This window comes from Phyllobates terribilis, unplaced genomic scaffold (assembly GCF_046119375.1).
Source record: "Phyllobates terribilis strain yellow unplaced genomic scaffold, ASM4611937v1 Scaffold_8__6_contigs__length_399053987, whole genome shotgun sequence".
Classification (NCBI taxonomy): domain Eukaryota; kingdom Metazoa; phylum Chordata; class Amphibia; order Anura; family Dendrobatidae; genus Phyllobates; species Phyllobates terribilis.
The window spans coordinates 142,137,164-142,161,454 of NW_027362768.1; the positions used below are offsets into that span (position 1 = coordinate 142,137,164).

At 46.6% G+C, this 24,291-nt stretch overlaps 1 protein-coding gene across 3 annotated transcripts in view; it reads left to right on the plus strand.

Moving 5' to 3' along the window:
- The window catches only part of LOC141156879 (tenascin-R-like), a 746,139-nt gene that overhangs the window by 550,434 nt on the left and 171,414 nt on the right, over positions 1-24,291 (plus strand). For all 3 annotated transcript variants that reach the window (XM_073643379.1, XM_073643380.1, XM_073643378.1), the window contains 2 exons: positions 1,803-2,078; positions 4,579-4,694. In XM_073643379.1, coding sequence (XP_073499480.1) covers positions 1,803-2,078; positions 4,579-4,694 — 392 coding nt within the window. The remainder of the gene's footprint in view (positions 1-1,802; positions 2,079-4,578; positions 4,695-24,291) is intronic.

Sequence of the window (24,291 nt, forward strand, 5' to 3'; positions counted from 1 at the left end):
TCCTACTCTGTCCCTTGTCTGTCCCTACCTGACCGTGGAGGTTGGCACCCTAAGATAAAGCAACGGTGCCTCCACTCAATGGCGGCTCACCCTGAATGGCAATAACAGTTCCTAAGGTAGCTATGTCTGTGTAGCAGCTCACTAGAAAAAATAGGTTATACACTAAAAACTGCAACTAACCCTTCCAGTTCCTGTACAGACTAGATATCCTGACTCCGTAGTCCCTACAGGAGCCTGCAGTGCAGACATAAACCCAATCACAGACTAGGAGATGGCTACTTAGGCCTAAACTAACTAAAAGGTCCACGGTTTGCTTCACGTTCCTCCTAAAGAACTAGAGGGTAGAGCAGAGTGTAAATTACCTACAAGAACAGAAGTGTGCTGAACAAAGGAAAGATCCCAGAGTGAATAAAGTAAATAACGAAATACCAAACAAAGAATAAAGCAAGCACTGTTAACAAATATACTGCCTACTTCTTAATGATAAACAGCAGATAGGTGCAAAGTATAGCAGAGAAACAGCAAAGCAAAAACTATTAGCTGTAATCTCATAGACTGGCTCCAAACATCAACAGAATGTTAGAACATCCAAATGAATCTATCGCCAGCAGGAAACGCCAGCAGGGGAATAAAATGTAAAGCTGCACACAAAAGGTGATAGGATGAGAGACGAAAATACCTGTGTTAAACTAAACAGACTGCTGCCAGAAAAGCAGAATCCAAATACCCAGAGAAAAGGTGCATCTCCTGTGGCTCGGAGGAAAAAAAAGCCGACCACAGAACCCAAACTCAAGGGATCTAATCCAGGGGCATGGCAACAAGCAACATGAATCTAATGACAGTTTCCTAGAAATCCTGTAGGAATCAAATGAATTGGATATAAAGAAAAACATTTTTTTACATAATGGGGATCAGTGGCAGACACAGACAGAAGAGGGCCCCTGTGCAAGAACAGTATTTGGGCCCCTCCTTATGTCTGTGTCAGGACTTGCTTGCTTATTTGAAGGAGAAAGTGGACCCCCTGCCTCTTGGGCCCCTGTGCGGCTGCACACTTTGCACCAATGATATGTCTGCACCTGATTGAGATGGGAGCTGAGATAGTGTAGTAGCAAATTTGTGGAGATCAGTTTGCTATAGCCCTAGGTAACAAAAAAGCCATTTTCAACTGAGACCATTATGTCCAAAAATAAAAATTGTAAATTTCCAAACTTTAATATGAACTACATATTCATAGAATTGGATTTATTGAGATATTTTTTATATCTTTTAAATAAGAGCTGATATCTCTTAGTATTGGTCCAAAAAGTTAATACAGTATGGTGACTAGAAGGACTATCCAGGGACAAATGACCCATTCTAGAAGTATTCTATGGTGGACTCGTTAACTACAGATAGTTACCCTAGAGTGACGCTATATCTTTGGTCAACATTGGCCAACCATTCAGGAGAAATACCATCCAACATAATTGTAAAATATCTGCATTATCTTAAGACTTCCTTCATACTCACTCTTTATGTGCGTTTTTTTCTTTTGCCCCACACTTTTTGAAGTCATACCAATAGCATGGGTTTTTTTGGAAAATAAATTGTTAAAAATGACTCAAAGAAGATGTTTTGCATTTAAATGTGGTATAATAAATCAACTCTATAAATCCATCATTCGGTATAAAAATGAATGCTGCTATTGAGGTCGGTCCACTTGTGACATGTAGCAATATAATTTTGTAATTGCACTACTGTATATGAGGATGTTAAGATTAATTAATATCTCACTTATATTTTCTTTCTTTATTACCCCCTAGTTGCGCCACCAGTGGACTTCAGTGTAACTTCTGTGGGAGACCATTGGATAGACTTGGTATGGGAAGGAACTACTGCTGTCACAGAGTTTGTCATCTCATACCAGCCGGCAGTGCCTGGAGAGTGGGGACCCCAACAAAGACTACAGCAGAGGGTACCCGGAGATTGGAGCGCTGTAACCATAAGAGAACTGGAGCCAGGAACAACGTATAATATAAGTGTATGCTCCGTCATCAGTGATACCACCAGTGAGCCCGCCAGCATCACCACGTCCACACGTGAGTATCAGTCTGTACATTTACTGCATATTACCTATTTGGAATAATTGACATTATCGAGGATATTAAATGCTTTTAGCGTAGTCCAAAGTGCTCTTCCTGGTGCCAAAAAAACCTGCAAATCTAGCAGTCTTAAAAGTCAATGATATCTCCTAGGATCTGTTGAGATATGTTTTAACCCCTTCTCAATTTTTGATTTTTTTTTTCTTTCACTTTCTTCCAAGAGCCATAACTTTTTTTATTTTTTTCGTCCACATAACCATATAAGGTCTTGTTTTTTTGCAGAATGAGTTATAGTTTTGAGGGACAATAGGGGAGACGAAGATATCAGATCAGTCTATGATGTCTCCATTCCCCCTTTCCATAGTGTCTGGTCTCCCTTCCCCTCTTCCCTTCCTGTTGCACTTGTCTTTCCCACACCTTGAATGGCAACATACTGTCATTCTCAGGTCAGTAGAGCTGCCGGACAGTCCAAGCATTGCGATGCGATCATCGTCCATTTTATTTGGCAGTCAGACTGCACTCTTAGGGGGACTAATGGGTGTCAGAAAGAACGTCTAGATAGAATAAGGCGCCTTAAATGTCGATGTCAGAGATTGAAAACTCGTAGCAAGCACTGGTTGCTGTTTTCAGTGGCGGATGCCAGCTGTGTAACACAGCCAGCACTTGTCCTTTATGGAATGATCTCAGCTTCTGAGTCCACTCTATACTCTTGCACCTGACAAGGGAAGTGTTTTTATATCTTATGTTGGAAAGGGGTTAAAATACGTGGTGTCCAAAGAAGTGATGACGTATATTTTTTGTGGCTCCTTTGTCTTGAATTTTCAATAAAGAGGACTTATAGCTGGCCTCAAATGTATAGGTTTTATTACCTGGTCTAAATTTTATTGTTCTGAACCTGATAGTTTTTTTTTAATATCCCAGATTCCCAGCACCTCTCCTTTCTTGAAATAACATCCTCTCTTTTTGCATGTAAATCCCATCTTGATAGCCAACTAGGCGTCTTCTCGAGAATCACATCCCCTTGGCCTACAAGACTAGATTAATTAGATGAAGCAAAATGAAAGAAGGGGCCATATTTTAGGAACGATGAGGTACGGTAAAAAAAAAAACTAGCAAATTCAGGAGAATAGCAGCCTATTAGGTGAAAAAATACTTATTTATGTCAAGCAATAGGTTCTCTTTAACAATGGCTAGGACTAGTCATGCCTTTTGATTTTGCTACTTATTTTCAAGGGGTTTACTGGGAACTGGGACTCTGCTTATTTTTTGCTATGGGCTAAGATCTTACAGGCAGGTAGTTTCTAAATACCTGCCTGTGCTAGCCAGCGCCAATCTCTGCCGGCTCAGAGCAGTCATGGACCATTCTTGCCAACAATTGTGCTGCTTCATTTGACCTTACGTCACCAGAGCAGCTCTTCCTCTTCCGGTCAGCTCCTTCGATGTGATGTCACTGCTGATATCATGTTAATTGACAGCCTGCTCCCCGCGGTTAGGCAGTGGGGAGCCGAATGTCAATTAGTGTGATATCAGCAGAGATGCCCCTTTAACAGAGCAGAAAAGAAAAAGCTGCTCTGTCGACATGATGTCACTGGAAGCCGATGAATCGCTGGTAGGAACGGTCTGGGACCATGCGCGGCCTGTTCTACCCAGCAGAGATCGGCACCAGGCGGGTAGTTAGCTACTATCTGCCTGTAAGATCTTAGCTTTATAGCAAAAAAATAAGCAAAGTCCTGATAACCAATTATTCAAAGTTCTACTGATAGCATCAGATATAAAATAAAGCTCCATATTTAATTTACATGTTGCAACTTTTTTTGGGCGGGTGGGCTTAATTTATTTTTTACTACATTCACTACCGTTGACGACTCGTATTCCAGACTCTACCTTTATTCTACAAGATCCACAGTTTATTTATCACTTCTGCACATAGAGAACAAAACATAAAAGCAAAATAACAGCTCCGTTAACAGCATTGTGGTGTTGGTTTCCAGTTAGCAGTAGATTTTTATTTTTACAGCAAAAACAAACAGATAATCTGTAGAGTTTTCAAACATGTCTGTCATAAAAAAAAATTGAATTAGGCAATAAAATACTATTTATCTTAATCAACTTTTTGTAATGTTTTGCATTGTTCTCCTCCTCTGTTATTCCTCCAAAAATTTTTTGAAATAAATTAACAGCTGGGTGTTACCAGGCAGTGGTGTGTCTCTACACCGTCTGTTACTGTCCAATCAGTGCTGACTGTGTCAGAGAGTGTAGGGACATGCCCCTTTTGACAAGGGGAATAGTAACGCCCACTTGTCAAACTATATTTACTTTTCTAGGTGGAAACAAAATTTATGCCATAAACTAAGAGCACTGATCTCATCAAATCACATTCGGCTATTATACAAATTACATATTGCTTTATGTAATTGTATACACATATAAAAATGTATAAATGATTGTCGTGTACTGTAATTCTACTATCACCATACATTACCACATTTCTTTCCAGATATCTCCCCGCCTAGAGGACTGCAATTTAAAAATGTGACTCAGACCTCTGTAGAGGTGGAATGGCAACCTCCTCTATTTCCTATCGATGGCTGGGAAATCAGTTTCACCCCTAAGGTACGTTAACAACATCACATAATATATGTCTGTTGTCTAAAATATCCTTGTTGTTAATTTGGTTTACCCAAAGGGTATGCAAAATGTCACATACCAATTAATATGATTTTACCCCTCTATTTGGGTCCTCTGCGTGATCAGCTGTGAGCACAGGATTGAACATTATAGGTCTTAAGAAAGTTAAAAACAATCCTGGTCTCCCTGCCAATCTCCTGTCCTGTAGTGGTATAATCGGGGTGGACAAACTCATACCTGAGATCACAATGATGTGCTCAACCACTCAATTTCTAGTTCTAGTAGGATGAAGGTTTGGACATGTGAGGTGCCGTAATCTGAAGACATCATCTAGGGTTGTCATTAAACTAGGGTTGGCCTACCCTGACCTTGGTATATCTATGCCATCAGATCAGGTACTCGGGTCAGGTCCAACTTTACGGGTGTGTACCCTGTGTGGTCTCGACAAGTCAACTTTTGCCACCACATTAAGGTGGCACCTGTGGCTTCTAACCACATGGAATTTTTATAGGAAATATACAGTTATTTGATTACTACTGTTTGGTGACTGTATGTTGGTACATGATCCGGTACTAAATGCCAGGCGGAAAACGAACAAGTCGCTTTGCCTGGGCAAGGGTAATTAAATACAGGGTTATGGGAGTAAACTGAGCCCTTCCTTTGTTTGAAGGAAAGCCTATGTAGACTGGAGCTTTGCGGTTCTCAATCTTTTATGACACCGAATGAATACATTTTCTAACATTTCAGTATCCAAAATCAGGACATTTAAAGGGTTTTGTAGACCTATGATTGGCTGCAGCAGTCAGGTGACTAGAACAGCGCATCAAGGGATGTTTTGCTTATGATATGCCACTTAACTGCAGCCAATCACAGGCCAATTACAGGCTTCAGCAGTCACCATATCATAGTAATCACTTCGAGAGCTGACCACCAGAGTAGCTTGCGTTCAACAGAGGTGACAACAGGTGAGTATATATGCCTTTCGCTTGTTATTTTCCCAAAAAATTGGGACCTGTGTAAAATATAAAGAAAACAAGAATGCATTGATTTGTAGGTCTCCTATGCCATATTTTATTCACAACAGAACATAGGACACAGATCAGAAGGTGAAAGTTAAGCCTTTTCACATTGCATTTGTAAAAAAATATATAATTTAAAAATTGATGGCAACAACGCATCTCAAAACTGTTTGTACAGGGTTAACAAAAATCTGGAAAATTAAGTGGTCCTAATGAAAAACAGCAGGAGGGTCAATTTTCAACTATGTCATAGGACTGTGTATAAAAAGAGCATGTTAGAGTGGCAGAGTTTATCAGAAGCTTAGATGAAAAACTGTGTCTAAAGGTTGTTAAACAATTTCAGAAAAATATTCTAAAATGTAAAATTACAAAGACTTTAAACATTGTACCATCAACAGTACATAATATCATCAAATGGTTCAAAAATTCTAGCGAAATCCATTTGCACAAGGGACAAGGCCGACGGTCAATATTGGAAGCTCATGATCTCCTTTTCTTCAGGCGATACTGCATTTAAATTCAATCATGGACATCACCATATGGGCTCAGAAATACCTCCAGAAATGGGTGTTTGTGAACACAATTAACCATGAAATTGAAATTTCAAATTAAAGCTCTATGATGCAAAGAAGAAGCCATACATCAACACAAATCAGAAATGATGCCATTTCATGTGGGCCAAAACTCATTTAAAAAGGGCCGAGGCACAATGGAAAACTCTTCTATGATCAGATGAATCAAATTTCAAAGTTATGGACACCACTGATACCATGAGGACTCAAAAGGAGAGGGACCATCCAGCTTGTTATCTTTGATGGTATGGGGTTACATTAGTGCCTATGGCATGGGCGATTGAAATATCCTGAAAGGCACTATCAATGTTGAGTATTATATGGAGGTTTTAGAACAATGTGTCACCCAGGGGGAATATAGGGGACCCGGTACCCGGGCCTTTAACCTTGCTTAGGATGTCACGGCAGTCGGCTCCCCGGCCCGTACTCTGGGTCTCTCTTTTAAAAGGGGTTTTAATGTTTTTAGTTTGTCTCATGACGCCACCTGTGGTTTCCGGTAATGGTTACCGGCGCTGCTGCAGACCTCCGGGGGTGATGGGATGGCAGCTGGGATGTTCCGGCTCCCCACAGGCGGAGCGGGCCCCCGGGGCAGTGCAGGTGCAGATGGTGGTGATGCTGGGACTTGTGGTGCAGGAGAGATGGCGTAGAGGAAATAACTGACAGAGGCAGTGCAGTGCAGTCATCCGAGTTTTACTTACAGTTCTTGTTCAAGGTTCTCAGGTACACTGTACGGGTGTCAGCCTCCGCGTCACACTGCGTCTACCAGATAAGGGGTTCAGCACGTTCTCAAATTGATCAGGAGCGCTTGACGGAACCCCACTTTCTTTATGTTCCTTACTAGACCGACTTCTCGCGCTGGGTCTTCTCCTTCCTGCCCTGCGCTTCCCACACACAGTCCCGATCGGGTGCTCTGAAGTCCCTTCTGGGCAACCTGGAGTTCCCAGACCTACTTGACCCTCACGGTAACTAGGGTGAGACTGCGGTGACTGCACCATGGAAGTGCAGAAGCCTCCGGTTTTTCCAGCCGAGACCTGGAGTAACACGGCTGGGCCAGGGACCTGTCCCTTCTTGCGGCCTGATCCCTCTGATACTTGGCAGATTCGGGGCGTACGGGTGCCATCCTGCACTCACCGTACCCCCTGGGATCCCTTCTATAGAACGGAGCCTTTCTCCTCTGCTCCCCTCCTGGGCCTCTATTACTAGGCCCCACTTGTGGAGCAGAGCTCCTAAAGAGACTCTGCTCCCCTCCTCTCCTTACTGTATCCACACTCACTAACTAACCTGCCAGCCTAAGATGGCTTCCCTTTATATACCTCCTACAATGGTGCCCCCCTACTCTACATCCTCCACCCACACCCACTACTGGTTCCCCCTCACTTTGGTTCCCCCCCACTCCAGCCAGGGACAGGGTTCAGCAGAAACACAGTGCATCTTGCCCCTCCAGCCGGCCTGGAGTAGTGTAGTGTTGAAAGCGGGTGTTGGGGTTCCGGGCAGCACTCTCTCCTTACCTGAGAGAAGGAGACACCGCACCTCTGGGTGAGGTGCAGTACCTCTGTGGCGACTGAACCCTCAGGGGCGCCACAACAACATATACTCCACCCAGACAATGTCTATTTCAGGGAAGGCTTTGCATATTTCAGCAAGACAATGTTGAGCCATATACTGAATCCATCACAACAGCGCGGCTTCAAAGAAAAAGAGTTCGAGTGATAAACTGGCCATCTGCAGTCTGAACCTTCCACCAATTGGAAACATTTGCCACATTATGAAATGAAAAATACGGCAAAGACGCCGTACTGAATCCTACATCAGACAAGAATGGGACAACATTCCTCTCCGAAAACTCTGGCAATTGTCTCCTGACTTCCCAGACGTTTACAGACTGTTGTAAAAAGAAGAGGAGATACTACACTTTGGTAGACAATGACTCTGTTACGCTCGTGCCTGGACTGACTGGCGTGAGCGTGATTAGTGATCCCACTGTACCATGAACCGAGGAGTGCCTGGAGGGGCGTAACTAAGTATCAACCCGATCCGACCAAGGTCGCACGGCGCCTCAGTCGACTCCTTGAACCAAGAAGGAACCGAGCAGAGGGACCAGGTGCTACTCCAGGCCAGACCCCGGTCACAGCTGTTGACCCACACTGGGGAATGCAGGAACAGGCAGGTTAGACTGGCATACAGGCAGGTGGGTATTGGCAGGCACGGCTGGTATGCAGACAGGTGGATACTGGTAAGCACGGCTGGTATGCAGACAGGTGAGTACTGGCACGTCCAGCTGGTATGCAGACAGGTGGGCACTGGCAAGCACGGCTGGTAAGCAGACAGGTGGGCACTGGCAAGCACGGCTGGTATGCAGACTGGTGGGTACTGGCAAGCACGGCTGGAGTGCAGACAGGGAGATACTGGCAAGCACGGATGGAGTGCAGACAAGGAGGTACTAGCAGGTTGGAGCGCAGGCTGGATAGGGTCCAGTACAGACTGGGAGACAGGACCAGAGCCGCAGATGCGGTAGACAAGCAGAGTAAAGCGAAACCGCTGGAACGGAGGACAAGGCAGAGCAGAGAGGAACCGCCGGTGCGGTGAGCAAGCAGAGAGAAGCGAAAACCGCAGGTGCGGTGGGCAAGGCAGAGCAGAGCGGAACCGCCGGAGTGGTGGACAAGGCAGAGCAGAGAGGAACCGCCGGAGGGAAAAGGGACAAACAGAACCAGATACACATAAGGTACTTACAATGAAGTAGCGAGTGGACACAAAACTCACAAACAGAAGTACAGAGACAATGAGTTGGAGTTAGGTGCAGGTTCAGACACTGCAGGAAAATGGAGGGTACGGACATAGAGACAAACAGGTAGCAGGCTAGAAGACAGTTCAGACAGGAACCGACACTGCAATGAGATACAGGAACGAGCTTGGGTATACAGCCCCCAGAGGCGGAAACAGACTAGAAGTCACAGGTAACAGGCCTGGGTATACAGCCCCCAGGGTGGCAGAAACAGACTAGAAGACAGAGATAACAGGCCTGGGTATACAGCCCCCAGGGTGGCAGAAACAGACTAGAAGACAGAGATAACAGGCCTGGGTATGCAGCCCCCAGGGTGGCAGAAACAGACAAGATACAGGACAAGACCTGGCAGCTCAGAAGCATGGAGCACACTGATAGTTAGTGTTGCTCAGGCACCTCCTTCTGGGTGGAGGAGGTTTAAATATCCAGTGACTCACAGCAATAGGCTGGGGACGCATTAGGAGTGCGCCCACTGCAGCTATAAGAATCAGGAAGTAACTGGGCCGCCGCCCTAAGCAATCAGACAAGAGACATGCACACAGCATGAACTGGAGCAAGGTTTGCAGACTGGACTGATGGGTAAGATTGCGGTCTTGCATGGTGGGAGGTGGTGCATTATGCAAGCACGCCGTCAGGGACGTTACAGACTCGGCCCAAATTTTTTTTTAAATGTGTTGCTGCCATCAAGTTCAAAATGAGTTACTGTTTTTAAATTAAATGGAAAAAAAAATGTCTATCGTTCACCTTCTGATTTGTGCTCTATGTTCTGTGGTGAATAAAACATGGCTCCAAGAGATTTCCAAATCATTGCATTCTTGTTTTCTTTATATTTTACACAGCGTCGCAACAATTTTGGAATTAGGGTTGTATAACAAACCACACCTAAGAAAAATAAATTTATTGGTGAACAGCCCATTTAAGCTTCACTCGAGACCATCTCCCAAAACACCTTGAATAATTGGGTGGTGTTTGTCTATATGATGACTAGTGTTGAGCGATACCTTCCGATATCGGGAAATATCGGATCGGATTGGATCGGACCGATACCGAAAAAGTATCGGATATCGCCGATTCCGATACCGGAAACCAATGCAAGTCAATGGGACAGAAATATCGGAATGAAAATAAACCCTTTCTTTCCTTGTAGGTTAATTCTACATGAAGGAAAACAACTAAGAATAATGTAGAATGTATTGGGGGAGGTGGGGGAGACAATAAAGGCATAGAGGTTTAGCCCAATCAAATGGAATAGCAGGAATTAATATTTTTTTTAAGACGTTCTGAGTTACGGAAATATTGACTATGTTAAGTATTTTTATATTTTGTCAGATATTTATGTTTCACTACTTCCATGCTCTTCACCTTCTTTTTTACTTCTCCCACACTTTCTCCTTCATCATCCTCAGCATCTTTTTCATCCACTTCTTCTTCACCTTCTTCATCTTCTTCTTCTTCACCTTCTTCGTATTATTCTTTTTTTTTACATTCTTCATATTCTACTTCTTCATCTTCTTCATATTCTTCTTCTTCATCATATTCTTATTTGTGACAGGCATTCCTGTAGTTGTTATCTATAAAAGGTTGGACATTACACCTTTCGTTCTGCCCGTCACAAAAGATTTACAACAGGATTTGTCCGCGTTCAGTTTGGCCTGCAGCAGCAGGTCTTTTCCAGGGGCACCACGAGGAGGAATGGACTCACCCCCATACACTGCTTAGTCATCTTCTGCTTATAATTTAGATATTATCTTTTGCTCTGATTTTTAGTCTTATGCTTAATGTTCTTCCGCTTTTTGTTCTGCAGCTTCTTGTATTTCTGCTTCTTGGTTTTCTGTCTCTTGTTCTTCTGTATCTTGGTGCTTGTCTTCTCTTCTTTGTCCTCTTGGTCAACTTCTTCAGGGTCATCTTCTTGGTCTTCTTCGGGGTGGTCTTCAGGGTCGTCGTCTTCGGGGGTCGTCGTCTTCGGGGTCCTCGTCTTCTTCGGGTTGGTCTTCTGGGTCCTCATCTTCGGGGTCCTCATCTTCTTCGGGGTGGTCTTCAGGGTCCTCGTCTTCTTCGGGGTGGTCTTCAGGGTCCTCGTCTTCAGGGTCATCATCTTCGGGGTCCTCGTCTTCTTCGGGTTGGTCTTCAGGGTCCTCGTCTTCAGGGTCCTCGTCAGGGAGATCCAGAGTGATTACCAAGAACCATTTCAAAAAGCTTGAACTTGGAAATGTAGCAGAAGGTACAAGAAGGCTGAGGAACTACCGAGGACCAGCTGACGGTACTGGAACCCGGATGGGTAGCAGAAGGTACAAGAGCCAATGGAACTACCGAGGACCAACTGATGGTACTGGAACTCGGTTACTAAGCAGGAGGTACCTGTGCCAGAAAGCACTGCCAAGGACCAGCAGACGTTGGTGGAACTTGGATACCGAGAAGGAGGCACCTAATCCAAAGGCACTGCCGAGAACCAGCTGACGGTACTGTAACCCGGATGGGTAGCAGAAGGTACCCATGTAAAAAAAAGTTTCAAGGCCGCGAGCCGGCCGCAGTTACCAAAACCCACAGTCCTACAGGGGGTGCTTGTCCTATTGGCACTATGGAACCAGCCTTCATTGCCAGATCCCGCAGCCCACATAGGAGTCACCTAAACTGCAGGCACCATAGAGTCGGCTAACCCGACCGCAACACGACAGGACAACGCATTGGAGGCAAAGTGACGTTGACACTACCCGGAAACAGCTGGCGTGCTGGAACCAGGCTGGGCAGGAGGGAGTACCCGTGCCAAAGACACTGCCGAGAACCAGCTGACGGTACTGGAACCCGGATGGGTAGTAGAAGGTACAAGAGCAAAAAGGAACTACCGAGGACCAGCTGACGGTACTGGAACCCGGATGGGTAGCAGAAGGTACAAGAGCCAATGGAACTGCCGAAGACCAGCTGACGGTACTGGAACTCGGTTACTAAGCAGGAGGTACCTGTGCCAGAAAGCACTACAAAGGACCAGCAGACGTTGGTGGAACTTGGGTACCGAGAAGGAGGCACCTAATCCAAAGGCACTGCCGAGAACCAGCTGACGGTACTGGAACCCGGATGGGTAGCAGAAGGTACCCATGTAAAAAAAAGTTTCAAGGCCGCGAGCCAGCCGCAGTTACCAAAACCCACAGTCCTACAGGGGGTGCTTGTCCTATTGGCACTATGGAACCAGCCTTCATTGCCAGATCCCGCAGCCCACATAGGAGTCACCTAAACTGCAGGCACCATAGAGTCGGCTGACCCGACCGCAACACGACAGGACAACGCATTGGAGGCAAAGTGACGTTGACACTACCCGGAAACAGCTGGCGTGCTGGAACCAGGCTGGGCAGGAGGGAGTACCCGTGCCAAAGACACTGCCGAGAACAAGCTGACGGTACTGGAACCCGGATGGGTAGTAGAAGGTACAAGAGCAAATGGAACTACCGAGGACCAGCTGATGGTACTGGAACCCGGATGGGTAGCAGAAGGTACAAGAGCCAATGGAACTGCCGAAGACCAGCTGACGGTACTGGAACTCGGTTACTAAGCAGGAGGTACCTGTGCCAGAAAGCACTACCAAGGACCAGCAGACGTTGGTGAAACTTGGATACCGAGAAGGAGGCACCTAATCCAAAGGCACTGCCGAGAACCAGCTGACGGTACTGGAATCCGGATGGGTAGCAGAAGGTACCCATGTAAAAAAAAGTTTCAAGGCCGCGAGCCGGCCGCAGTTACCAAAACCCACAGTCCTACAGGGGGTGCTTGTCCTATTGGCACTATGGAACCAGCCTTCATTGCCAGATCCCGCAGCCCACATAGGAGTCACCTAAACTGCACGCACCATAGAGTCGGCTGACCCGACCGCAACACGACAGGACAACGCATTGGAGGCAAAGTGACGTTGACACTACCCGGAAACAGCTGGCGTGCTGGAACCAGGCTGGGCAGGAGGGAGTACCCGTGCCAAAGACACTGCTAGGAAACAGCTGGCGGTGCTGGAACCCAGGGTAAATACTAAAAACAGAGTGGAGCCAGAGGCGTAATTGGAGCAACTTTAAAATCTGTAGTAGTGTGAATGTGGACAGAGCAGGAGAATTTGCCGAACACACAGCTGGGGAACAGCTGACGTTACTGTACCCCAATAACACTGGAGCAAGCGTTGACTGTGCAGACGGCACTTCTGAGCAGCAACTAGCCGTATTGGAGCCCAGGGTAAATACTAAAAACAGAGGAGCCAGAGGTGTAATTGGAGCAAGTTTTAAATCTGTAGTAGTGAGAATGTGGACAGAGCAGGAGAAATTGCCGTCCGCACAGCAGAGGAACAGCTGACATTACTGAACCCCAATAACACGGCAGCAAGTGTTGACTGTGCAGACGGCACTTCCGAGCGCCAACTGGCGGTGTTGGAGCTCAGGGATAATACTGAAAACAGAGGAGCCAGAGGTGTAATTGGAGCAACTTTAAAATCTGTAGTAGTGAGAATGTGGACAGAGCAGGAGAAATTGCCGTCCGCACAGCAGGGGAACAGCTGACGTTACTGAACCCCAATAACACGGCAGCAAGTGTTGACTGTGCAGACGGCACTTCCGAGCGCCAACTGGCGGTGTTGGAGCTCAGGGATAATACTGAAAACAGAGGAGCCAGAGGTATAATTGGAGCAACTTTAAAATCTGTAGTAGTGAGAATGTGGACAGAGCAGGAGAAATTGCCATCCGCACAGCAGGGGAACAGCTGACGTTACTGAACCCCAATAGCACGGCAGCAAGTGTTGACTTTGCAGACGGCACTTCCGAGCGCCAACTGGAAGTGTTGGAGCTCAGGGATAATACTGAAAACAGAGGAGCCAGAGGTGTAATTGGAGCAACTTTAAAATCTGTAGTAGTGAGAATGTGGACAGAGCAGGAGAAATTGCCGTCCGCACAGCAGGGGAACAGCTGACGTTACTGAACCCCAATAACACGGCAGCAAGTGTTGACTTTGCAGATGGCACTTCCGAGAGCCAACTGGCGGTGTTGGAGCTCAGGGATAATACTGAAAACAGAGGAGCCAGAGGTGTAATTGGAGCAACTTTAAAATCTGTAGTAGTGAGAATGTGGACAGAGCAGGAGAAATTGCCGTCCGCACAGCAGAGGAACAGCTGACATTACTGAACCCCAATAACACGGCAGCAAGTGTTGACTGTGCAGACGGCACTTCCGAGCGCCAACTGGCGGTGTTGGAGCTCAGGGATTACAGTTCAGGTGGTAGAAACATGACCTGGATACTGTTGCCAACCAATTATTTATTCTGGAAGAGGACTGGCAAATTCATGAGAGATCCAGGCCTTGTTCATTTTGAGAAAAGTAAGCCGGTCAACGTTATCGGAGGATAGTCGCATGCGACGGTCTGTTAGTACACCACCTGCGGCACTAAAGACGCGTTCCGATAATACACTAGCAGCAGGGCAAGCTAGCACCTCCAATGCATACTGGCTAAGCTCTGGCCATGTATCCAGCTTACAGACCCAAAACTTGAAGGGAGAAGAGCCGTCTGGGAGTACACTAAGACGGCAAGACATGTAGTCTGTCACCATCTGACGGAAACGTTGCCTCCTGCTGACTGGAGCCGTCTGTGATGGTGTAGACATTTGTGGCGACGGGGACACAAAACTTTGCCACATTTCGGCCATACTGGTCTTGCCTTGTGCTGAGGCGCTGCTTCTGCTCCCTCTTTGTGCAGAGCTTCCTCCACTGCCTCGACGCACTGAGCTGCTTTGTAAAGCACTAGCAGCACTGCTCTCGGTTGGAATGGAGAACATGATGGAATGCACCAGTGCGTCTTGGTACTCCCGCATTTTACGCTCCCGGTTCAACGGTGTTATGAGGCTTTGTAAGTTGTCCCGGTAGCGAGGATCTAATAGGGTGGACACCCAATAATCAGCCGTGTTGAGAATGTGGGCGATGCGGCGGTCGTTTCTCAGGCACTGCAGCATGAAATCAACCATGTGCTGCAGACTGCCAACTGGCCAAGAAACGCTGTCCCCTGCTTGAGGCGTGATCTCTGCCTGCTCTGCATCACCCCAACCTCGCTCTAGATACTGACTACTAGAGCATTGTGTACCTCCCTCCTCTGGACAGATGTCTTCCTCATGCATTGACTCCTCCTCATCCTCCTCACAAAGTGTCCCCTGCCTAGGTCTTTGTGAGGAACCACGTTGCGCAGACTGTAGAGAAGCAGATGGCATTTGTGACTCCTCATCCTCCACCTCTTCCAAAACCTCGTCCCTTAGTGCTTGCAGTGTTTTTTCAAGCAGGGGGATAGTCATGCTGACTAGTGCATCATCTGCACTCGCCATCCGCGTGGAATAATCGAAGGCACGCAAAACGTGGCAAATGTCCTTCATAGAGGCCCACTCAGTGGTGGTAAAGTGTGAACGGCGCGCACTGCGACTTGTTTGCGCCTGCTGCAGCTGGTACTCCATGACTGCTGCCTGCTGCTCACACAACCTCTCCAACATATGTAACGTTGAATTCCACCTGGTGGGTAGGTCACATATGATGCGATGTTCCGGAAGACGTAATCGGCGCTGCAGAGCTGCAATGCGTGATCTTGCGTTGCTGGAACGCCGCAAGTGAGCGCACTCTATGCGGACCTTGTGAAGCAGTGCATCAAGATCCGGATAGTCCCTCAAAAAACTCTGCATGACCAAGTTGAGCACATGTGCCAGACATGGGATGTGAGTGAGGTTGCCTAGGCCCAGAGCTGTCACCAGATTTCGGCCATTGTCACACACTACCATGCCTGGCTGGAGATTCGCTGGCACAAACCACACGTCGCTCTGCTGCTTGATGGCATTCCAGAGCTCCTGCGCTGTGTGGCTTCGATTCCCCAAATAAATTAATTTTAATACGGCCTGTTGACGTTTGGCCACGGCTGTGCTCATATCGGTCATCATAACAGGTAACCGTTCACGGGTCGATGTGGAGGTAGACCGTGACGGCTCCTGCAGCGCTGATTCAGAGGAACTGGAGTATGAGGAGGAGTCAATGTGTACAGACTGGATTCCTGCAATCCTTGGAGTTGGCAGAACACGTACAGCGCCACTCTCAAGATCTGTACCCGGCTCCACAACATTTACCCAATGGGCAGTGAGGGAAAGGTATCATCCCTGTCCATGCTTACTGGTCCACGCATCGGTGGTCAGGTGGACCTTGCTACTGACGGCGTTTTGTAGCGCATGTTTAATTTTTCCCTCCACATGATGTTGCAGGGCAGGGACGGCTTGCCTGCTGAAATAAAAGCAGCTGGGCACGTTGTATTGTGGGACTGCCAATGCCATAAAGTTACGGAATGTGTCAGTCTCCACCAGCCTGAATGATAGCATTTCAAGGGCCAGTAGTTTAGCAATGCCAGCATTCAGAGCCTGTGCTCGGGGGTGGTTTGCCGAGTATGGGCGCTTTTTCTCCCATGCCTGTGCTAACGATGGCTGTAGACTGGCCTGGGAGTGTGAGGATGACTGGGAAAGTGGTGCTGTGGGTGGAATTACACTGTGTCTCTGTACAACAGTGCCAGAGATTCTTCCATGGCGATCCTGTGAGGAAGCCGAACCAGCTGTGTGTGAGCTGGAGGAAGAGGCTACAACACGAGCTGAAGAGGTGGTAGGTGGTGCTGTAGGTTGGCCTAGGTCTTCAGTGTGTTTTTGTAACTCCACCACGTGCTTGGTCCGCACATGTTTCCACATATTTGTGGTATTGAGGTTGCTGACACTTTTCCCTCTTTTCACCTTCTGATTACACAGCTTGCATTTGGCAAAGCAAATGTCATCTGCAACTGTGTCAAAAAAGGACCAGGCACTGCAAGTCTTGGGAGTGCCCGCTTTGGATTTTGGAAGAGCCATGCTCCTAATGGGTGCCGAAGTGGAGGCTACAGGCAACCAAGTCTGCCCCCTCCCTCTCCCTCCTTTTTGGGCTGTTCGGGGAATCTCTTCCTCAGAGCTGCTCCCACCACCTTCCTGTCCCTCACGCCATGATGGATCAAGGACCTCATCATCTACACCACCCTCTTCAAACAACTGCTTCTCCTGGGTAGTCTCGACAGCACAGTATGCACCAGAGGTGTGCTGCTGACCATAGGCACTGGCCCACCCGCCTCTTCAGATTCAGAGAGACAAAACGGTTGCGCATCACTGCATACTACCTCTTCTTCAAATTCTCGAATTCTGCTTGGCTGGCCCCCTCTTTCCAAGCCAAGAGATTCAGAGAACAGAAGTAGAGATGGCTCCTGTCCAGGGCTCTCTGACTGCCTGGGCAATTTGGCAGGTGGTATAGAGACAGATGGGTGCTCTTCAGTGCTCAGGACCTGAGAGGATCTGGAACTAATTGAAGTCGATGCGTTAGCTGCCATCCATCCGACAACGGCTTCAATTTGGTCCTCCCACAGCAGTGGGGTACGGCTAGCTCCTACAAAGCTGCGCATAAAGGACTGTTCCCTGGTAAAACTGGGGGATGCTGAGTCACTGGTGCCCGCAGCAGGCACAGAATCCCCACGTCCTCTCCCTGCAGGCACAGAATCCTCACGTCCTCTCCCTGCAGAAACTCCACGCCCACGCCCACGACCACATGCCTTACTCCCTGCCTTCTTCATCTTGGTAGACTGATAAAGATAGGCAGAAAAGTACTAAGGGCTTAGTGTGCTTATTCCTGAACAGCTGCTAACAGGTATAAGAAACACTAATTTTATAAAGTGTGGACTAGACTTTAATATGAGCTAATGTGGCCTACACAACTGTAAAGTGGAGTGTTTGGTGAACTTTATTTAGGTTTTTTTGTCACAAAAAGACACTGGATGTGCCTAAAGATGTAATACCGATAGTATCACAAACTTTTTGTAGCTATTACAATGTAGGAAGGTAACCTACAATGCAATAGATGAGGCTACAAAAAATAGGCTAATACTAATCTGGCTGGGGCTGCAGGGCCCAATGCTGCAGAAAGGCTCCTCTAACTACTCCTATATAGTGTGTTTGGAACCAATTTAGCTGAATACGGATGGAACCACCACACTAATAGGAGAAATCAGGAAAAATTATGAATTGGCAAAAAAGGACAATGTATGAGGCAGTGACACACACTGAGTGCACTACAACCAGACGTGGTTGAAGCACACACTACAGGGTGAGCTGCACTCACATACACAGACCTTGCAGACAGCGGTGAACAGTACAGATGCAGAGCACTGTGCACTTGCGCTGCAAGACCAAAAAAATTTCTCTATCTACTCCTATATAGTGTGTTTGGAACCAATTTAGCTGAATACGGATGGAACCACCACACTAATAGGAGATATCAGGAAAAATTATGAATTGGCAAAAAAGGACAATGTATGAGGCAGTGACACACACTGAGTGCACTACAACCAGACGTGGTTGAAGCACACATTACAGCGTGAGCTGCACTCACACACCAGACCTTGCAGACAGCGGTGAACAGCACAGAGAACTGTGCACTAGCGCTGCAAGACACAGCGATTTATATAGTAGCTTGGGTAAAGCAGAATAGACCAAATAGGTAGCTAAAACTGTCCCTCAGAACAACAGCGTCCTATCCCTAACTGAATTCACAGCAGAGTGAGCTCAAAATGGCGGCGGCGGCTTTTATAGTGCATCATGACATCATTTCAGCAGCCAATCACAGCCATGCCATTAGTTAAGATGCCTACATGCCTAACAAGATGTGCCCACACTTCTTAGGATCCTCATTGGCTGAATAAAATGAAACTGGCTCATTGCATTATGGGAACTTCCGATTCCGGTATACGATATTGCAAAAGTATCGGAATTAAGTATCGGAATTCCGATACCGCGAATATCGGCCGATACCCGATATTTCAGTATCGGAATGCTCAACACTAATAATGACCCATACTAACTTTTGTTGATATGGGACAATGCTGAATTTGCAAGGACTGTATACAAAAAAAATGGCACAATTTAAAGATTGGTGGCAACTATGCTGAGTTCACCTTTTTGCACTTTGGTTCCCAGGGGACTGTCCCGGCAAAATTGGGACTGTTGACAAGTATTAATAAAGCACGGCCATTTGTACAGTTTACTATTGGGGGGCTGCCAACTAAAGATATCGCACAGGGTATCATCCATGGTTAATTCAGCCCTGGCATAATCTTACTGTTGTTTGATCCTTATTGCCTCAGTCATTAGTTTTGATTTCAGCAGAAATCTCTTTGAACCATTTCCCAGCTCTTCCACCCTACACGAGATGTGTTACTTTACATTTCATGAATCATTCTGTTTTCAGCAAAGATTTAGACTTGTTTTTCCTTTCAATATTACAATATACTAAATAAAACTGGTGCTAATGGTCTGTCAATTTCCGGCATTTTCATGCTGATAAATCCAAGTTAAATACAACCACAGATGTCTCTTGGCTGTGGGTATATTAAAGCTGTAAAAACTGGGTTTAAGCCAAATATTGCTGCCTGGATTTTTTTTCTCACCTGCCTGGAAGCCGTTTTGTACATTTTCTGACAATAGCGGATTGTGTCCTTGTATTCTTCTACGTGACGAGGCTTAAAAAGATCTCTGGGAGTCATGACATGTGTGATTGAGCTTATGTCACTTACCTTTTATGAGGCCAAAAAAAAGATCCTTTTAGAAGTGGTTCTCGATGGCATTTGATGGGGGTGAGAGAAGTGTGTGGGCGAGAAAACCCTGGACGGGGATTCAATACATCGAGGCTTTGTTTGTTAGCGTGAAAGAATTGTCAAGTTCAGGTGAATGATTTGATGCTCATAAGCTGCATGCTTCACTGACCGGCTGAATGGAGGAGCCATCAAGAATAATAGAAATAGAAGGGAAGGATGCAAGATAAGCAACTTGACCTGCCATCTTCTGGACTCTAAGTAAAAGTGATTCATCTGCGTGATATTAAGCTCTCAATTACATCGGGCGATTGTAGAGTTAGGTATAATCCAGTCTGCACGTTGCACTGAAAAGAAGAGGATTAAAGAGTATTCCAAGCTAAATTTTAAATATTAAAGGGGTTGTTCAAGACTGTGCGCTGTGAGGAGTATTGAGAGAGGTCGGATGTAGTCTAGTGGGAATGTGGCCGGGAGTATGCATATTGTATACTAGTGGTCACATGACTGCTCGCTACCAGCGCCAGCCCCGGAGAATCCTCACAGCGCACAGTGTGTGCTATGTGAGAAGTTGACGCGCCCCCTGGGCCGTGTGTGTGTGGGAAACCCGGAACCGGAACTTTTGTGGATGCTGGGGGGTGGTAGCCCTTGCGTGGCGGGGACCCGGTCCATGCCCAGGGCGGTCAAACCAAATGGCAGTCTATATGCTGAATGTCCGACTACGCCACCCGTGGATTGCGGTCAGAGTGAACCGCCGCTGCAGGACAGACCGCTGAGGCTGGTGTTGTGGGTGCAGCTGAGGGTAGTATAACTCCCCACGGGAGGAATATAGCCTCAGGGCAGCAAATAGGGATGTTGGGGGTGATGATGCGCGGGAGCAGCAGTAATGACACAGAGTCCTGTAATGCAGTCCAGGGTTTTTACTCACAGTTCTATATCCACGTTACTCCAGCTGGTCATAACGTCCCACGTCGCACTCTGCTCACCAGGTGAGTGGCTCGCCCTACTCCCAGATAACTTTGGAGCGTTTCACAGGACCCCCTTTGTGTGTCCTTTCTCTGGCCTGTCATACCCCACCAGTGACCTCGCTTCTGTCCGGCTGCCTCGGGCCTTCTCGGGTCAACGTTGGTGCCGTTTCCCTGACCCTATGTGGAACCTTCCTAGCGGGTGTAGTGATGGGCTGCATCACATAAAATGTCACAGCCTCCGGTTTCTAGCTGAGGGTAGTTCCCCGCCTCCACTAGCTTCGGGGACCGGTCTCCCCCTTTGGCCTGACCCCTCTACGCAGGTAGATTTGGGCGTGCGGTGGCGACTCGCCGGTCCACACCCCTGGGGTCCCTTCGTTCCTTGTTCCTGGAGCCTCCTGCGCTCCTCTTACTTCCTTCTCCTTCCTCCAGGCTGTGGCCACTCTCTCAGGCCTGCCTGCGGAGCAGAGCTCGGTCAGAGCCTCTGCTCCCTGTCTTCTCCTCTGACTGAACTGACTCAGAACTAAGAAGGTGCCCACCTTTTATACCTCCTTCTCAATGCACCCAGGAACTGCCCTCTCCCTCCTATGCACTACAGGGTCCCCCCTTCCTCGGTGTTCCCTCCCCCCACTCCAGCCAGGGACAGGGACTGTCGTGCTCTACTTGGAGCATATCGGTTGCCCTGCCCCCCAGAAATGTGGTGTAATGCATGCAGGTGTCAGGATCCTGATCCACACTCCATCCTTACCTGAAAGTGAGATATCGCACATCTGGTTGAGATGCAATACCTCTGTAGCGACCGAACCCTCGAGGCGCTACAGATTCACAAATCTGCAGTCACATAGAGTAACTGCAGACTTGTACTCCAAGACCGGACAGCCCCTTTAAATTATTATATTACAAATCTACTTTTATTAGCCCAGGTGCCCTTCATCAGGCGTCCTGTTCATTGCTGATCTTGGCTGCTTTGTTTCCGGTCCGGTGTACGACATAAGACAGTGCCAACTGTGTCAGGGCATAACCGGAACAGTGGGTGAAGAAGGCCAACTGACTGCTAAGTTTAATAATTAACTCATCTCTTTCTGTGTCTCAGGTGGCCCCAGCCCTGGGCCAACACTGAAGATGCTGTCCTGCAGAGATAGGAAGCAATGCTGTTGAGACCAGGGATGGAGCAGTTAAATTATGATGGGGGAACTGGTCTTAAAAGATATAAAGTTTATTTATTTAAAGGGGTTTTCTCAACACCTTCTGCAGGAGCGCTCCACTACTCAGCCTCTTGGCTTCCTACAAACTGGGAGCAATGTGCTCCTGCTTGATGGACAGTTCAGGCAATTGGGATCATCTCTCCCTAATGGTGCTCTCTCTGGATGCTGCAATTTGGAGCATCGGAGGAAAGCTCAGAAGCCTGCTGAATCCATCGATCCAGCCAGCTTCAGAACAGCACTTAAAAGCTTTATAATAAGCACATGGAGCTCACTGCCTAGGAGAATGGCCACCACTGAGACTGCAGAGGTGGCCGGTAACCTAGACAATGAGCAGTAGGTTATAGAATCATAAATTCCTCCGTTACTAAGAACAGAGAAAAAATTTTCAGAACAAGGAAATTGAAAAGTTGCTTGTTTTTACAAGCAGTTTGCCATTTTAACTATTAATAATGTTGAGAATAATCCTTTAAAGCTGATTTATTCATATCTTTGCTCAAAGAAGGACCTCGGCTCATTTCTTTGTTTTTTATTTTATTTTATTTTTTCTACTGTGTACATACAGGGATGTGCCTCCCGCATTTTGGGCTGTGCAACTTGTCTGTATAGCTTTCCATGGGCAGGTTTTGTAAACAGTCAGGTCTGGGTCCTGCGCTGCTCCCATCTATTTTGAGGACTGCTGGCACATATCAAGGTGAACTACAAGAGTTAGGTTCCATCTTGATTGGGTTCACCTTGTCGTGGTGAGATGGCTTTTACTCTTTTTTTTATCAAAATAGTGTTATCTAAGTACCCTATGTTATTTACATGTACTATTACTATTTATTCATTTACTTACTACATGATATTTGCTCATTTTGTTTTTAGCCTAGGTTCTGTCTGTTAATGGCCACAGTGTGAACGTGCTCCTACACATTGCACTTATACCAGCATGTGTTCTGGATCATTTCTTTGGTTTTATCACTATATTTTCACCTTGCTAAGGTGATATCCACACAAAGTTGTTGTTTTTTTTAAGCAAGAAGGTCGTGCAGTGGCAAAGACTTCATCCATTATCTGTTATATGTATCCACCTCCAATGCAGACCAATTTATTTCCATGGTTACAGACTACAAAGAAGCCACATGTAGTCTGATTTTGCAGTCACGTGTTACTTTTCCTTTTACTTTCTTCTTGCATGTAGTAGAGGAGGAAAAAAATAAAGGATGTAACATATGACTGCAGGTTCAAACTACACACAGGGATTACTTCTCACGAGGAGCAGTATGGTGGCTCAGTGGTTAGCACTGTATGATGGCTCAATGGTTAGCACTGTATGGTGCTCAGTGGTTAGCATTACAGTCTTGTAGCACTGGGGTACTGGGTTCAAAATGAACCGCAGAATGAGTAAAAATGGTTGTCCACTACTCTGACAACCCCCCAGTAAAATAACATCACTTACACTCACTTTCGGTGATGGCACCATTCCAGTGGTGTTAGCACTGACTCTCCCAGGGCTCTTGTGACATTGTTATGTCATGTAATCACTGGCTTCACTGTCCCCTCCTTTTCTCCTTTGAACATAATTGATATCCAAAGGAAGTGAGAGCTGCAACTGCTCCTTCACTTCCTCAAGATGTTTTATTTGTCTAAAGGAGGGAAGAGTGAAGCCAGCATGGATTGGCTGCAGTGATCACATGACATAATACGTGAGCCCCAGGAGAGCGAGTACCAATACAGCTGGAATGGTGCTGTCACCAGAGGTGAGTATAGGTGTTATTATTTTACTGGAGGGGGTACATAGGGATTGAGAAGGGATTGTCAGAGTAGTGGACAACCCCTTTAAATAAGAATCTGTCAGTGAGCTTGTTCTGACAGTCTGTCAGGGAGCTTGTGATTCTTAAATCTGTCTTTTTTTCTGAGCTCCACTCAGCTGATTTATATCCACAGACTGCATCAAAGTTGAACACATAGGAAAACAAAGTGCAGACCCCCAAAATGTCTTCCATTGTGCCTTGTTGCTAACACATAGACTCCATATTATCCGGCGTCTCAGTTAGATTCTTCCATAAAAACTGTATATGATGGGGTAATACTAGTTTGCTAAACAAGTGACAGTTCAGCGATCTTCATGATAAGCAGCAAAACTAAGCAATTACAGGTAAGTTTTATCCTGTCAGCATCCGGCAAAGAGAGAAGGAATTGATGTTGCTATGGAAACCCGGCAGAGGATTGCGTTTTACTAAGCCGACACACAGTATGAGGTTCGTCTGCTCTGGACGGACAGAACTGGGGAAAATAATCTGAATAACTTAGAAAATAAATGGTAACCCCAAGCAGGTTATACATGTCAAAGCTAAAAATACATACACATTAGGGATAGTACAGTAAATTAATATTAAATGGTTACCCCAAACACAGGGAGGCTTTCAAA